General features: G+C 35.2%; 1 protein-coding gene across 1 annotated transcript in view; it reads left to right on the top strand.

Moving 5' to 3' along the window:
• Positions 1-1,615: 1,615 nt before the first annotated feature.
• Positions 1,616-17,493, top strand: part of ptprna (protein tyrosine phosphatase receptor type Na) — a 34,069-nt gene continuing 18,191 nt past the window's right edge. Inside the window, exons 1-9 of the mRNA XM_073845542.1 lie at positions 1,616-2,021; positions 6,608-6,658; positions 11,290-11,400; positions 13,224-13,317; positions 14,230-14,383; positions 14,474-14,783; positions 15,221-15,346; positions 15,907-15,938; positions 16,148-16,428. Of these exons, the coding sequence (XP_073701643.1) occupies positions 1,886-2,021; positions 6,608-6,658; positions 11,290-11,400; positions 13,224-13,317; positions 14,230-14,383; positions 14,474-14,783; positions 15,221-15,346; positions 15,907-15,938; positions 16,148-16,428 (1,295 nt within the window). The 5' untranslated portion in view covers positions 1,616-1,885. The remainder of the gene's footprint in view (positions 2,022-6,607; positions 6,659-11,289; positions 11,401-13,223; positions 13,318-14,229; positions 14,384-14,473; positions 14,784-15,220; positions 15,347-15,906; positions 15,939-16,147; positions 16,429-17,493) is intronic.

The raw sequence follows: 17,493 nt of genomic DNA, 5'->3' as shown, positions 1-17,493 counted from the left end.
ATCACTACCAAACACCTTTTATCTACAATTAAGCATACTTTTCAGATATTTTTACATAACACATAGTTTTTATGTGTGTACAGTTGTTCAGAACTGTGCTAGGTAATCATGTGTTGATTAGCATCTTGGAGTTAGGGTCAAAAGTATCTAAAATTGTCACTACTGAAACATTCTGTGAAGTTTTGGTGGTGAAATCATTGTTTTTTTTTTTTTGTTTTTTTTTACATAACATTTAGGTTTTATGTGTGTACAACTTCAGAACTGTGCAATTCTGTAATGTGATGTGGTCTCTACCAAAACATTACTATCACTATCAAAAATGTGCAGTCATGACTGAAACATGGGATGTTTTGTCAAAAACAAAGTATACTGAATTATCAACTATAGTTTTTGATTCAATAAATATTCAAACTAGTGAATCCTTAACTTTCACAATGATAGACTGGATACAAAATACAACAAATCTCATAAATCACACTTGAAATATTGTTAAAATAAAAAATAAAAACTTTTTGTTAAATAAAAAAGCAAAAAATATATTTACAACGTATAGATGTAAACAAAATCTTAATAGGTCAATAAAACCATTAGTGTTTCATTAGTGACAAAATTTGGGAAGAGGACAAAATTCCAAAACCTTCTGAAAATACAATATGAGAAGTAACTGCACAATTACTAGAAATATGTACCTTGGATGTTTTACAATTTGCATACATACAAAATTTGTGGAATTGTTTTTTTTTTTTTTTCAGGATGTTTCCAACTCTGACTTTGAACCAATTCTATAGAAGGGCTCATATATCTGGACTTGAGGCCACATTTTTATTAGAATTTAACATTTACAGTCAGAACTGTAATACGAAAATACTGTAATACTGAAATATGAATTCGTATTATAACAGTCTAAGGGCAAAGCCATGCTTATATCATAGGGTGTTTGCACTGACCATATCCGACCAGTTGGTGGCACCACAGCTCAGTTTAATCGGTGCACCTCTTTGTAAAAATGACGTGTTTTGTTGTTACTGTCTCAATTGGTGGTAGATTACGGTGACGTATAAATGATGATGACTATGACACTGGAATACACAGCAAATGCTCATTTGTCATGTTTGTCAGCTGGACGCCTAGTATAGGACTATGTATATTTTTTTTAAATAACAAACTTTGCCTTCTGATACAAATACCTCAAGTGTAATATTATATTTAAAACGGCCACTCAGCTCACTTGAACTCAGCTACTAACGTTACTGCACAAAAGTATTGCCATTTGAGACCACTAATTTTGGTTTTATGTTAAACATTCTATTTTATAATATTATATTATAACAACATTCTATATTAGAATAAACACAGAAAACGCGTTTCATATGGTTCCAAATGAAGGTGTGAGTAACACTTAGCATTTGTCATTGGACATGGGTTTACCTCATGTTCATTTGATATCAATTCTTTCCTCAGTGATATGTGATGTCATTTTCCATTTCACCTCAGTCTCTTCGTGGGAGGAGTAAACTATAAGCAAGGATTTCATCATCTTCTGCAGTCAACAGACAGCCTGCCCACTCTTTCATTTCATAGGTAAACCAGAAGTCAGATGTATAGGCTCTAGCTCCCTTCCTTCATTTTGCATGTAAGACTCCTCACAAACCTCCTGGTCTCTCTATGACGTAATTGCGGGTCCCCGCCACATCGATGAAGGAAGATCGTGATTCCCGCTCCAGATCCGCACCACAAATTCAGTACATTCGTTAATGTCTCTGTATGTTTATTACTGCCTAAAACGTAAGCCTACAGTTAATTTGTCTTACCTGACGCGTCCATCACTTGTGCTACAAGCGTTTAGCACAAGCCTGCGGCACCGACAGACAAAATGTGGATTTAAATGCTTGACGGAAGGGCGATAAAACAACGCGCGCTGACTTCAATCCCGTGGATAGTTAATATGATGCATCCACGAGTATGGAGAGCCCTGTTTTTGATGTCCGTTTTCTGCCAGCTTGGGATGGCAGGGAAATACGGTAAGTATTTATATCGCTAAAAAAGAATACAAGAGTAATAGCAATAAAAACGATTTAACGAATGTCAGTTTTCATTGTGCACATAAGTTGTTTAGGCCTATGACAAATACAATGTGAACACGTTTATTTACATACAGCAGAACGAATGCTTGATGTGATTTAGTATATTATGTATCATATGAAATCACATTTACGATGGTTTTATAATAGATATGAGTGGCATTATTTTAAAATCACCTTTGCTTTTGCATTTTGTATTTGATTCGTATTGCCATTGTGAACGCTTTCCCACCTAAACATGCATCAAAAGTGTTTTAGGCGTAAACTGAAGTGTAAAATGCAACTGGTGGGATGGAGTATGGAGACAAGAAGTCGTTTAGTGAAGAGCATCATTTCAGCACCATGGAGAGGGTCAATTTTCATATTTGTTTTTGAAAGTATCCACTTTGTGTTTTGTTGTAGGTTATGTATATGTCATCCAATCTATGTATCATCCTTCTCTATGCAAGCATTATAGAGATCTATAGAGAAATACTCTTTACTCTCCATCTCTGCTCTGACCAATAGAAATAACTCTTCTCTGTATCCTTGGCGACACGTCGGCGAGTGACCCATTTGCAAATAATTCTGTAATAGCCTATACACTGTCATCTACTACGTCTTATTTTTTTAATTGATCAACAGTTCGATTGCACACTCAGTTTATTTATTGAATGGTCGATTTTGTGAGGTTTTTGTCGTGAGTTCTTCATAAGGTTGTGTTTAGAGTTGATATTTATGAATGGTATGCATTCTCACTAGCTGCCCTTTGCATAGCCTCGTTAATAAGCTGCCTTTAGTTCTATACAAATAAAAAGCAGCACCATGAAGGCGTAAATATCTAGTTATTTAGTTATATTTTCATTCTTTCAATTTATAATATTTCTTGCAAGCACAATTTTAGTCTCATTCATCATAACGTTTCTCATTTTCTGAGGGCTGGTGTTGTTTTGTGCAGATATATTGTTTATAATCTTAACACATTTAATAATAATTATTCCAGTTTGAGTTTAGATTTGCACCGTGTTTGTCTGAGACTTAATGGTTAGCGTTGTTCATTATGTTGTTTACAAGAATTCAGTGCACTTTAATCATTAATCCAGCGTGAGTAGAACACTGCCACGGTGATTTTCACTGATGTGATAAGTCATCAGTGCAAAGTGGAAATGAGAGGTTGGCATCACATTCTGTTCTATTTCTAAATGAGCAGCTCACAAGTTTCTAGTGGAAAACAGCTATAATGAGCAAACTTTACACTTCTCATTTTGACCAAAGTACTGTGTTTCAAAAATAGCTGTTTATTAGAACAGCTTGTTTTGCAGTATTTATTTATTTATTTTTGTAACACATAGGGCTTTTCACACTTGACATAGTTAACCATGTTCATTCTAAATCCCAGGTAAGCGGAAACCACATTCACACATCTACTTTCACACGTCATTTTTGGGACTGACAACTGCATTTACTTACAGGTGTGAGTCTCAAAATGGCCCGTTCACACAGCAGTTTACAGTAGTGTCTCCACTACTGTACATTTGGGTGCTTTCATGTTCTTATCTCCATAGAAGTCCATGTTAAAATGGGGTGAAAAACTTTTTCATTATAACTAAACTAAATATAAAAATTTGCGTAGGTTTAACGTTATATTATCGGCTTGAGAAATATGTTAATTTGACTAGAAACACCAGAGACCGAAAATGTAAAGCACCGTTCCAGTCGGGCGAGACTACCATGTTCAGAAAAGGTAAATAATGTCTCAACAGGTAAAATGGGGGTACTTCCAAAGGTCTAACATATTAGGAATACTTTTAACTGTAAGTTTAGCATACCTTCTGTGTCTTTGTGTATTTTGGAAAGTCTTCGAATTTCGGTTTGCACTTCTGTAATAGAATCTGATTTTTTTTTCCACATTGCTAAACAACACCCTCTGGCTCAGCCTGCTACAGTAGCCACGCCCCAAACTCTCGCTATTCGCTGTGCAGTAGTAGGTTGAGGCAGGTGGGACACAGACCAATTCGTTCAGTGCGTTCCAAACGGGATATATTGCCCTCCGAAGGGCACGTCGGTGTGAAAACAATCATGGCCGCCATATTGAAGTGTCATTCCAAACCAAAGTGCTCATAACTAGCCACTTCCAAGGGTACAACTGATAGACACTTCGGACTCCCATGATTCTTTGCGCAGATCCTTTGCATGATGACGGCGCTTCCGTGTGGTCACGGGATGATGACGCAGAAGGGCACTTCAAGAAACAGTTGTTTGGTCCCCTACACCCTTCAACCCTTCGAAGCTCTCACTCCAGAGGGTAAACCCTTTGAAGGGATTAGGGCATAGGGATGAGCCTTTCCGAATGGAAAGCAGGGATAATTTGTGAACAGTGATGATTGTTTTTTATGGGTGGAGCTTATTTTGTGGTAAAAAAAAATATTTTTTAAGTAGCTGTCTATGGAAGCCATGGGCTAAAAGAATACAAAAAAAGGTAAATTTGAGTTTATATTTCAAAATTCTGACTTTATTCTTGCAATTCTGAGATTGTATCTCACAATTATGATAAGAAAAATCAACTCATCATTCTCTCTTTTCCCCTCAATTCACAATAATGAGTTTATATCCCACACCTTTAGCTTTTTCCTTTCACAATTGACAAACATACTATTGTTGAGTACAACTGAGTTAAATAAGTTCGAACTAGGAGATATAAACTTGCATTTGTGAGGAAAAAGTCAGAAATGTCAGATAAAATAGGTAAATGATGTGTAAAATATTATAGTTTTAAATAGTACTTCATGCTGTAACTGTAGGGCTAATGCAATATATCCCCTATGAGCTGTATATGTGAATATTATGTAGACAGTTTGTTTAAATAAAATTTATGCTTTAAAAGTAGAGTAATCATAGCAGTTTTTACCCAAAGTCTGTCTGTTTAAACATCTGCGTTTAGCTTCAAATGGCGTCTTTGACGACAGTATTTAAAAATACTTTAAAGGTAAGAATGAAACAGACTCTTTTATGTAAATTGTTTTCTGTCACCATTTGGCATTTAATAAAACAACTGTTTACTGCTAATTTTTTTTGTAAAAATGGGCGTGGCCATTGGTAGGCCTAAATTTAATCTAGCTTTCTGTGTCATTGGCTTCCAGCTATTTTTAGCTGTACAAAACACTGTTTTGTTGCTTGATATTGTGTGTCTTACCATATTATTTAATGTATTATCTAATACATTAGTTATGAACGCACTGGTTTGTAGTGCAAACAGTTTTGCCGTTGACTGCACTTTGTTATTCTTCTCATCATTTCCTTACCGCGGCTAATGAACCGAAGTTTCACACATTCACAGGAAACGGCTTACTTCCGCGTTGAAATCTAAGGTGGATACAGCACAGCGGCGTTTTTGTAACCCAAAACACGCGAATATGAAACACGTGATTGGTTGTCTATTGCTAGCTGAGCCTTTAGCATTAACATCACATCGCTTCACACTGTATAAGTTTAGTACCACAATACGGAGTTAACGAAGCAAAGCGGTGTCTGTTCCGGAGCAGGGCTCCAAGCTCCATTACCCGAGTAAAAAACTCGCTAACCAGCTTCTATCTCTAAAATGTAAAACTGTAGTTGTTTGTGCGAACAAATGAACACAGATGACATCAAAATTGGATGAAAAGCCGTGCGCATCACTTTAATGAACTGCAAGAAGTCAAACTCTTAAAGGGGAAACTAACCCACCACTGGCAACTAAACACCCTTACAGGATAAACAATAACAAAAACTGTATGTACATTTGGTCACATCTTTATTATGCCACCACAAAGGACCTGTACCCGGGGTTAAATGCGTAGTTTAGAACGACGATAATCTGGGATTAAGCGCAGTGTGAAAAGCCCTAATCTGGTATATAATTTCATTTAGAATTATTTCACCAAAAGCCCAATCCTTTTTAACTGTCTAAATCTGTTTTTAGGCAACTTTACTTTATTCTCTCCAGCTTTATCAGCTTGACTCTTTATCTTTGTTTGTCCTGCTCGGTTCCCCTGACAGCAGTGCTGTTGGCCAGCCTAGCGTTTCCCACACACACACATTCAAGCACACAAACAGACATACACACACCCATATACACACTGAATATAGTCAGGTCATGCTCGCTGGCAGTTATGTTTCCTTTTTATTTGATCAGCTGTGTTCAGCACATGCCCAGAGCTTTCCTCCTCATCCTATCGGCCCACACAGCAGCTCTGCATCTTAACAAGCTCCCGCAACCATAGCCCATCATGGATGAATGATTCTTGTCATTGATTCATCTCAGTTCAGTATTGTTTATATGCTTACGGATTGTGTTTTTAAGCTATAACTCTTGTCCCAGAGTCAGTTGGAAAGACAGATTTGACACTAAGATGAATGTGTCGGTGATGGAAAGGTCACTTAGACATCACTTGAAAAGAGATTATACTCTATTTCCGTTGACAAAATTGCTTTCAGGTTTTCAGTAGTTGTCAATTTAAATGTTCTATGATGTTTTCAACTTCATCTCTCTTTCTGTCTCTTGCACACAGGCTGTTTGTTTGAGAAGAGGCTGTGCTCTAGGGAGCACTTCTGCTCTGATGGTGAGTATCACAATCGGCAGACAATATTATGTGTCTTATCGATATAGTAAATCTTAAGTTTAGAAATCTTCTCCATCCCGTCTCTTTATTTCTTGCTCTTGATGATCTAATTGTGATTTCCGGATCATCGCTTGACACTGCAGCTCTGCTACATCCTGCTAGTGCTACGACGCAACAGGAGACACATCCACACAGCTAAATAATTTACACTCCAGCAAATTTCACTTCACTCATTTCATATTAGTCAGCAGTAACGAAAAATGTTTTGGTGTATACTGGAAGCGGATGTTTATGGTATTTGTGTCGGTATTTCACATAGATGTCCACATGAAGATAAAGTCTGGAAAAATCCTTGTATTTTGCTTCTTTTTTTCAGTAACACTTTACAATAAGGTTACACTTATTAGCATTATTCAACATAAACTAACAATTAAAAATACTTCTTAAGCATTTATTATTCCTAGTTAATGTTAAAGGGATAGTTCACCCAAAAATGAAAATCCTGTTATTAATTACTCACCCTTATGTTCTTCGTTCATCTTCAGAAGACAAATTAAGATATTTTTGATGAAATCCAAGAGCTTTCTGACCCTGCATAGACAGCAACGCAACTGATATGATAGCTATCAATATTTTAATTTTCTTTGCGCACAAAAAGTATTCTTCATAACATTAGTAAGCTTCATAACACTAAGGTTGAGCCACATGGACTATTTTATCGATGTCCTTACTACCTTTTTTGGCCTTGACCTTATCAGTTGTGTTGCTGTCTATTTAGGGTCAGAAAGCTCTCGAATTTCATCAAAAATATCTTAATTTGTCTTCTGAAGATGAACGAAGGTCTTACAGGTTTGGAACTACATGAGAGTGAGTAATTAATGACGGAATTTTCATTTTTGGGTGAACCATCCATTTAATTTTAGCACTATTAAAATGACACCATTGTCAGAAATTTGCTCACTTGATTAGTGACTTGAAAATAGTGCAGAATCTTAAATATTTCTTCCTTAATTTACACCATAATATTTGTGAACCTGGACCACAAAGCCAGTCTTAAGTAGCATGGATATATTTGTAGCAATAGCCAAAAATACATTGTATGGGTCAAAATGATTGATTTTTCTTTCATGCCAAAAATCATTAGGATATTAGGTAAAGATCATGTTCCATGAAAATATTTTGTTAATTTCCTACCATAAATATTTTAAAACTTCATTTGGACAACTTCAAAGGCGACTTTCTCAGTATTTAGATTTTTTTGCACCCTCAGATTCCAGAATTTTAAATAGTTGCATCTCAGCCAAATATTGCCTTATCCTAACAAACCATACATCAATAGAAAGCTTATTTATTCATGATGTGTAACTCTTAATTTAAAAAAAAAAAAATCACCCTTTTGACTAGTTTTGTGGTCCAGGGTCACATTTCTTTATTCCAAACATAGCAAAACTGTTCATTTCCAGGATTAAATATTAAAATAAATCATGTGGTCTCAGACTTTTGAACCCCATTGTATGTAACATATAAAAGACATTCTAAATGTGCAAGTTATCAGTGCTGACTACATATTTAAATGTTTATATATTGCAACGGGCCCCATATTTTGTAGTGCAGAAAATTCCAAACAGCAGTCATTCACATTCCGTCTGTTATTTTGCACTCCTCTCAGGGGTTTACCTGTGTATATATTCCCACAGCCATGAACCACTAGTATTCTGTCACCTGCTCTTCTCTCTCACCGTCAAGTCCCTCCCACCTCTGCTCCGTGTCCCCTTGGTAACGGTGACATCATCAAGCCCATGGAAGCTGGGTGTACGCCTCCACAATTACTGATGACTCACTACCCGGTGCTTACGCACAGACTCACGTCTTTGCCTTGCTTCCAAACACACTCATACGCACATCCGCGCACATATACCCACATGCATACCTGCAAATACAAAAGAGGTTACACAGATACGAGGAGCTCTTTGAAATGCGTTTCAGAGACTTGCGTTCGCAGTGACGGTTAGCTGGGTCTTATGGTCAAGGCTTCTGTATTCCCAGTCTCATAAAATGATGGAACAGAGGTGTATTAATAGGCAGTTTGCTCCCAGTCCAATCTCTTTTGTTCTGACAGCACTGTACACACATATACTGAAAGTTAGGTGTTTGTATTACACTGAATATGTACAGAGACACAGGAGTACAATACAGAAAGAGTAAAAAGGAGTTATTCATCTTCTATATACTGTAAGATATTCTGATAGTGCTTGTACTGTTGCATTTCTACATTCTTTCTTGTAATTCTGAGTTTATATCTAACAGTTCAGATTTATCATTTTAGAATTGCAAGATACACATTTAAAATTCTGATTTATTTTTCTTTCAGTTCCGTTTAAATCTCATGATTCAGAGTTTAAATCTCATGATTCTGAATTATGATTTAAAAAGTCTGAATTGTGAGATAATAAAGATGCAGTTACCTCTTTTTATTTTATTATTCTATGGCAGAAACAATCTTCCATAAGACATATTGAACTTCAATTAGACATTTGTTAAAAATGCTTTCAAAAAGCCTTCACTTCATCCCTCATTCTGTCATTTTAACAAATTCTTTTTTATGTATGTAGCTTATATGCATACTAGCATTCTAAGGTTTTGAACAGTAGGATTTTTTTTTTTCTTAAAGAAGTCTCTTCTGCTCCCCAGGCCTGCATTTATTTGACCCAAAGTACAGTAAAAACAGTAAAAAATGTGAAATATTTTTTTTTACTATTTAAAAGAACTGTTTTCTATTTGAATATATTTTAAAATGTATTTTATTTCTAGGATGAAATCTAAATTTTCTGCATTATTACTGCTGTCTTCAGTGTCACATGATCCTTCAGTCCAATCAGTCCAATATGATGATTTGCTGCTCAAGAAACATTTTCATTATTATCATTATCAATATTTTAAAGAGTACATTTGTTCAGTATTATTTGATGAATAAAAAGATCCAAAGATCAGCATTTATCTGAAATAAAAAGCTTTTGTAACATTATACACTATGCCATTCAAAAGCTTGGAGTCAGTATATATTTTATAGAAATTAACTTATTTAGCAAAAGTGATGATGAAGACATTTTTAATGTTACAAAAGATTTCCATTTCAGATAAATGCTGAACTTTCTATTCATCAAAGAAACCTGGAAAAAAAATCTACTCAGCTGTTTTTAGCTTAATAATAATAATAATGTTTTTTGAGCAGAAAATCAAAATATATGAATGATTTCAGAAGGATCATGTGATTGGAGTAATGATGCTAAAAATTCAGTTTTAAAATCACAGAAATAAATTACATTTTAAAATATTTATTGTTTTAAATAGTAAAAATATTTCTACATTTTAATGTTTTTGCTGTACTTTGGATTAAACAAATGCAGGCTTGGTGAGCAAAAGAGACGCCTTTTAAAAACATTAAAAATATTATTTTGCCTGGTAGTGGATATTGTATGAGTTTATATCTCACAATTGACTTTATAAATTAATAAAAATGCTAATTGCAACTTTTTATCTCACAATTCTGACCTTTTTTGTGCAATTAAAAATGTATATATCACAATTCAGACTTTTTATTCTCAGAATTCTGAGTTCAAGTTTTACAATTCTTACAAATCTGAATTATGAGAAGAAGTCTGAAATTGAATTGTAAGTTTGAATTGTTAAATAAAAAGATGCAATTACCTTTTTTTTTCTCCGTAACAGACATTTTGTTAAAAATTCCAAAAATTCCTTTACTTCATCCCTCATTCTGGCATTTTAACTAAAGGTATTTGCTCGAAAATAGATACTAACAACTATTAATTTTTAATTTAAACAACTGTTAATGTATTTATGTGTTTGACTATGCTTAACTAATGTATAGTCAGCCATAAAACAAAATAATCATGTCTGTTAGGAATATTCATGTATATATTATGAGAAGCAGAAAATAATTTTGTGTTGAGCTTGTTACTTCCTAACGGTACTTCTTTCATTTGCTAAAGTGATGGTGTGACATCAGTCCTCCTGGGTGACTTCTATTGCGATGTAATAATGTACTGTGTATTTCCATGCCCCAGGGCAACTGATCTATCTCCCCCATAGTGCTCTCACATCTCCATCTGTACTATAAATAGCTGTGAGTCATGTTCATGGACAGACCTGCTCTGAGATATAGAAAATGGCCGGGCTCATGTTTAGAGCTCATCTGCGTGAAGGGATCACGGGACTTTTTTTAAACCACACAACTGGAGGTTTAGTCAGGATGAGTCAGTGGTATATGTGTGGGAAGTGAGTGTATGAGAGTGTGTGTGTGGGGTGGGTTGAATATGTTATGGGTGATTATTAGTCAAGAAACTGGCTCATTTTTCACTTATGGGCTATTTTGTCTGCGACATTTTAATGTGTTTCGTAGTCACACCGTATTTAGTGTTAAAGATATCCTAAGATGTTTCTTATTTTTCATTTTGACGTTTATACTGACATCAGTAGCTTTTCAGCATAACGTTCAGAAGACACTTTTTATTTTTTGCATCATTTGAACAGAATATTATTTTTAGGTTTATTTTTAAGACTTTACCATCAGTCTTCTATATCTAAATGGTTTGTGTTTGTATTTCTTACAGACAAGCTCTTTGGACAGTGCCAGAGCTCCAGACACGACCAGGTTCAGTACCAGGTCTCTGTTCCTGTTCTTCAGAGACTACAGGAAGTGCTCAAAGAGCTGATGCTTCAGGGTAAACACACACACACACACACACACACACACACACACACACACACACACACACACACACACACACACACACACACACACACACACACACACACACACACACACACACACACACACACACATTTGTTTTTCTGTCATGGTGGGGACTTTCAAATTGCCTTCTATTGTTTTTATACTAGAATAATAATATTTTATAGCCGCTACCTTGAAACACATTTAGTTTGTATTTAGTATGTTTATTAAGCTGTCTTCCTTCTGGCCAGACCACACAATGTTTATGATGTCAGGTTTTGTAGATATACACATTTACAGTGGTAATTCTATTATTTTTGTGCTTTTTATTTTTTTAAATACAGTTGAGGTCAAAAGTTTACATACACCTTGTAGAATCTGGAAAATAAGAGGGATCATGCAAAATGCATGTCATTTTTTTTGTACTGACATGAATAAGATATTTCACATAAAAGATGTTTACATACGTGACCCTGGACCACAAAACCAGTCGTAAGTGTAAATTTGTCAAAATTGAGACTCTTATGTCATCTGAAAGCTGAGTAAATACGCTTTCCATTGATATATTGTTTGTTAAAATAGGACAATGTTTGTCTGAGATACAACTATTTGAAAACCTGGAATCTGAGGGTGCAAAAAAACTAAATATTGAGAAAATTGCTTTAAAAGTTGTCCAAATGAAGTTCTTAGCAATGTATATTGCTAATCAAAAATCAAGTTTTTATATATTTATGGTAGAAAATTTACAAAATATCTTTATGGAACATGATCTTTACTTAATATGCTAATGATTTTTGACATAAAAAACAATGATAATTTTGACCCATACAATGTATTTTTGGCTATTGCTACAATATAGTCAGGGTCACATATAGTCCACAAGAAAAAAAAAATAATAGGTGAATTTATACAAATGACCAAAAGTTTACATCCATTGATTCTTATTACTGTGTTGTTACCTGAATGATCCACAGATGTTTTTTTTTTAGTGATAGTTGTTCATGAGTCCAACAATGTATGATTTTGTGACCATTTTTTCAGACTGAGGACAACTGAGGGACTCATATGCAACTATTACAGATAGTTCAAATGCTCACTGATGCTCAAGAAGGAAAAAAAATGCATTGGGAGCCGGGGGTGTAAACTTTTGAACAGAATAAAGTTGTGTAGATTTTTCTTATGTTGCCTAAATATCATATTTTTTTTTATTTAGTACTGCCCTTCAGAAGCTACAGAAGATACTTACTGTACATGTTTCCCAGAAGACAAAATAAGTAAAATGTACCCTTATCTTCAAATTCCAAAAGTTTTCACCCCTTAATGCATCGTGTTTTCATTCTGGAGCATTCTGCATCAGGATGCATTACATTACATTGATTTTATTATGGCACTGACAACAAAACATTTCCCACATTTTTAATATTTAACACTTCATTTATTTTCTGAATCATTATATTACCAGTTTTTAGAACAGAAGTACTGTCATCTGCTGGTTTATCTAATGGACTGTGCAAGCTGTATGAAAAGCATAATATGCTGTAGTATAATATCAAATGAAATAATGACGAAATAGATTATCCATTAGGATTAGGAGAGACTAAAGGCAAACAAACAAAGCGTTGCAGACAGGATTAGGTATCTCAGGTTACACAGTTGTTTTCAAGAAAAAGCACACTCACACTGCACGCTGACTCACTCCTGAAATAAAGACTCTGGCAAGTCATGTGCTGTAGTGTAAGTACTAATACACTGCTTTAAATGTACATGCTTACATTGTTTGTGCTGATGGGTGTATTTTATGCCTGTGAACAGGATTCTCCTGGCAGGATGAAATCACCCAGCGCATCATTGCAAAGGAGCTGAGCCGTATTCCTCACACACGCACACAGAAGGTCCAGAATGCACAGTGAGTACCAGGCACAAGCAATGCTTTTAGTTTAAAGAAATAATATCATTTACTCACCCTTATGTTGTTCCAAACCTGTATGACTTCTAAACCCATATTTCCTTAGTGGGACATTTTTCTTCTCCCTGATCAATTTTAAGTATGCTGCAGACATTTCATGAAGACCAACTTGTGAAAAATGGGCATCCGATGTCTCCTTTAAATTCTTATTCATTAATAATCTTTTCCTTCAGTTAGCTGGTAATGGATGATTGAGTCAAGTTGAACCTGAGGATTCTATAATGAATTTTTCAGACTTTAAAAAATTTGTCAATTCATTTGAGAAATCAACAGAATATTTCATTAACGAATCACCGCTTTCCTCGTGAATTTTCACAGTAGAGTTAGCATGGATTTGAAGATTTTCTTTTAAAATTGTTTTGGCATTTTTGACTTTGTTTATATAGGAGAATAGACACTTGTCCGAAAGCAAAGTGGGATAGAGTCAGAAGCTACCACTACCCTGAAATCAAACTTGAAGTCCATGGGCTCCAGCGGATATTACGTTTTTTTTTGCGTGTGTGTTTCTCATATAAAGCTGTTTTGTGGCTTCAGAATATTTCTTAGATGCTACACAGACTTGTTTGTTCTACTTATGTAAAAGATCTGTAAAACTTTTATGGTGCTTGAAAGGTCTATTAATATGAATGAAAACAATTCTCCTTAATTTCTTCTTTTGTGTTACACAAGACAAAAGACAGTCATACAGGTTGGAAACAGCAGGAGGATGAGAAAGTAATTTCTTATATTTCAACCGTTCCTTTGAGTGTGTGTTATTGCTTCTGGAAAACTTGATTTCAGAGGTCTCTCAGACCTCAGATGTTTGATCTCTTGTATTAGATTTAATCTAATCGACTGATATTTATTTTTTAGGCCGCCACAGCCTGCAGCGAAAAAGATCTATTCCAGCTCTAACTCTGAACCTGGTCCAGCTCAGAGCTACATGGATTACATGGTCTTAGATCCCCACCAGTCCTCCTCGCTCCGGATGCAAGCCCTACCAATGGACCCATACTCATACCTACAAGTAAGACTTTTTTTCCCCTGAAGAAGCATAAAACAATACAAAGATTTATCTTATCTGTTTATACTCAATTCTCTCATTGTTTCTTAACAGGAGGACATGACCCATTCTCTCCATCCTCACACCAGCATGGGATACCAGCGACCCCCGTCTCGAGCTGGAGCCCAGCAAAGAGACAGAGACCGTCAGCTCCTGGAAGATGCCGTCTCACTCTACCTCTCCTCCGCACAACCTTCTTTCCGCCACAGGGGGGCAGCAGCCCTCCCTGCCGCCCCATACTATGAAGATCTAGATTTCCCCTTGGAATATGGAGAGGACTACACCCTACAGGAACAGCCCAGCTCAGCCCAGCGCAACAACAAGAAAGTCCCTCAGGACTACAGCTCTCTTGCTGGACTTGATGGTGAGTACCACTTCAAATGTTGCGCTCCTTAAAAGGATGCCATAGTAAACAATTCACTATTGAAGTCTGCATGTTTTCCCATTTGCTTTAGTTTTGAATGGATTAAAATTATATTATGGAGCTGTTTATTGTATCAAACTTAAACACAGGTGTATTTTAAACTTAGATTTAGAGAGCAAGTATAATAAGATACATTTTTTGCAAAACTCAGGTAGAGCTTGTGGTGCAAGTAAAACCAAGGTCATGTTTTAAATCCTGGAAAAAATGCTTAAACTTGTAAAATATGCACTTTGAATCCAATTTAAGTTGTTTGGGATAAGTAAACGTGTAAATGTAGCATTTTATTAAGTATAAATATGCATTTTTCCCCAGTTGTTAGAGTTGGTGTGTGTGCTGATGTTTTCGTTTCATTCAACATGTTAATATTTGTGTTTTAGATGATACTCTGGCACAGCTGGCCAACCTGTTAAAGAGTTTTGGGGTGGACCCACGAGACCTGAGCCCTCAGCAGATAAAAAGACTTACTCTAGTGTTACAGCTGCTACAAAACATGGAGAATGCAGGTATCGGGTAACATCACAACACACACAAATGTACTTACATCATGCATCCAGACATATGCATTGTCACACTGCTTGAATCATAAGGGAAAAAGTCCCTTTGCTATTATAATCACTATACAGTGTTGTCTTTAATGTAAAATACTTACATTCACTCAATTACTTTAATCAATAATTTAAACTCTTGTCAGCATAGACTTTAAAATTGTAGGCTAACTAAATTATACATGTAAAAAACAGGAGCTCATAGGGCTGCGATATCATGACAAATTTTTTATTGCAGATTATTGCTCTCTATATTCTAATAATGATTATTAATATCGATATAGAAAACAATATAAAACGTTTTTGTTTTGTGTCTTTGTTTAAATATCATATTCTGGCTTCACAGACAAACATGTCAGTTCATAAAGTTAGTCTAGTCTAGTTTTATTGTCATGGGCCTGATAAATTTTATCGATGGCCTTAGGTCTGCATTCCTCAGTTTGTACTTTAATATCATTAAGATTATTTGTGGGACAAAAGCATTGTGTGATGTTTTTTCTTATCTTTGTGTTCCTCAGATCAATCCCCAGGGACAGTCACGGTGAAAGAGGTAGATGCAGATTTGCAGTCTAATTATTCACCTAAATGCTAAAAGAAAGTAAAATTTTGAGCAGGATTTGTTTTGAAACGTTGCTTTTAGTGCATAGTGAGTCATCAAATTGTTTAAATAACACTGGCACTTATCAGACAGCATGAAAAAGGAGTAAATTATTTGTACTTTTTTTTTTTACACACAATACTTTGTGTTTTTCTCGACAGACAATTGTTGAAGGCAGTGATAAAGTGACAGAAAAAGGAGCCAAACCCCCCTTACCTGTTTCAGCTTTACCCTCTACCCCAACATACCAGCGGGCCCCTACTCAGCCCCCATCCACAGCAGCCCCTGCGACTGTGCCTAAGGAAGACAGTGGGAGCACTGTGGGGCCCGCCCTGTCAGCAAAAGACCTGGATTTAAAAGAGAAAACCACCAACATCTTGAAAACCGCTAAGGATGGGACCAACACCAGAGAGGAATATGGCTATATTGTCACTAATCAGAGGTAGGAGCTCCTAAAATGTTTTTAGGGGTTTAATGCTGTAGATCATTCACCAGAATTTACTATGTTGGAGTTATGGATGATAGATGCCTGATCATTTTAGACACAGTCATCCATTCTCAAGTTTACAAAAAGGCAATTTTCTTAGTATTAGACGTAGTATTAGTATTCTTTAGTATTATTACACTTACCCCTGGTTTCACAGACAAGGCTTAAGCCTAGTCCCAGACTAAAATAAAAGTCTGAGCTGTTTCAACTGAAGGAAACTTGTAATGTTTTTTGCTAAGGCACATTTAAAAAAATTGCTTAAATGTACTAATTGAACTATGGCCTAATCCTGGCTTAGTCTGAGCCCTTTCTGTGAAACCAGGCCTTATTGTTAGCATTATTTCTTAGTGGGTTATTTTTTGGTCTCAGAGTACAGTAGAAAACACTGAATTGTATCTTTTTCTTTTCTACGTTAAAGGTAATATATGTAAAGAAACAAAATGATGAGCATTTGAATAGCACGGTATTCCCATGGTTATGGAAATCATGAAAATTTCATAAACTGTCACTAAAATTTTATAGTCAATACCTTTGCTTTTCATGCTTATTTATGATTTGAAATCCCAATAAAAAGTCATTTTTTTATCAAAATGATTGACAAGGGTTGTCAGGGAAATATTTAATGTGACTATGTGAAATCTAATCTACATTCAAATGTAATTTTTATATTAGCAATAATTTATTCTACACTTTTTTTATATTATACACTACCAGTCAAAAGTTTTTGAACAGTACAATTTTTAATGTTGTTTTAAAGAAGTCTCTTCTGTTCACCAAGCCTGTATTTATTGGATCCAAGCTAAACAGTAACAGTAAACATTTTGAAATGTTTTTACTATTTAAAATATCTGTTTTCTATTTGAATATATTTTAAAATGGCATTTATTTCTGTGATTTCAAAGCTGAATTTTTAGCATCATTACTCCAGTCACATGATCCTTCAGAAACCATTCTCATATTTATTAGTAGTAGTATTATTATGTTGAAAACAGTTGAGTGGATTTTTTCAGGTTTCTTTGA

The sequence above is a fragment of the Garra rufa genome, chromosome 8, assembly GCF_049309525.1.
Source record: "Garra rufa chromosome 8, GarRuf1.0, whole genome shotgun sequence".
NCBI lineage: Eukaryota > Metazoa > Chordata > Actinopteri > Cypriniformes > Cyprinidae > Garra > Garra rufa.
Note: the sequence above shows the minus strand (reverse complement) of the source record. Positions and strands in the feature narration are given on the sequence as shown.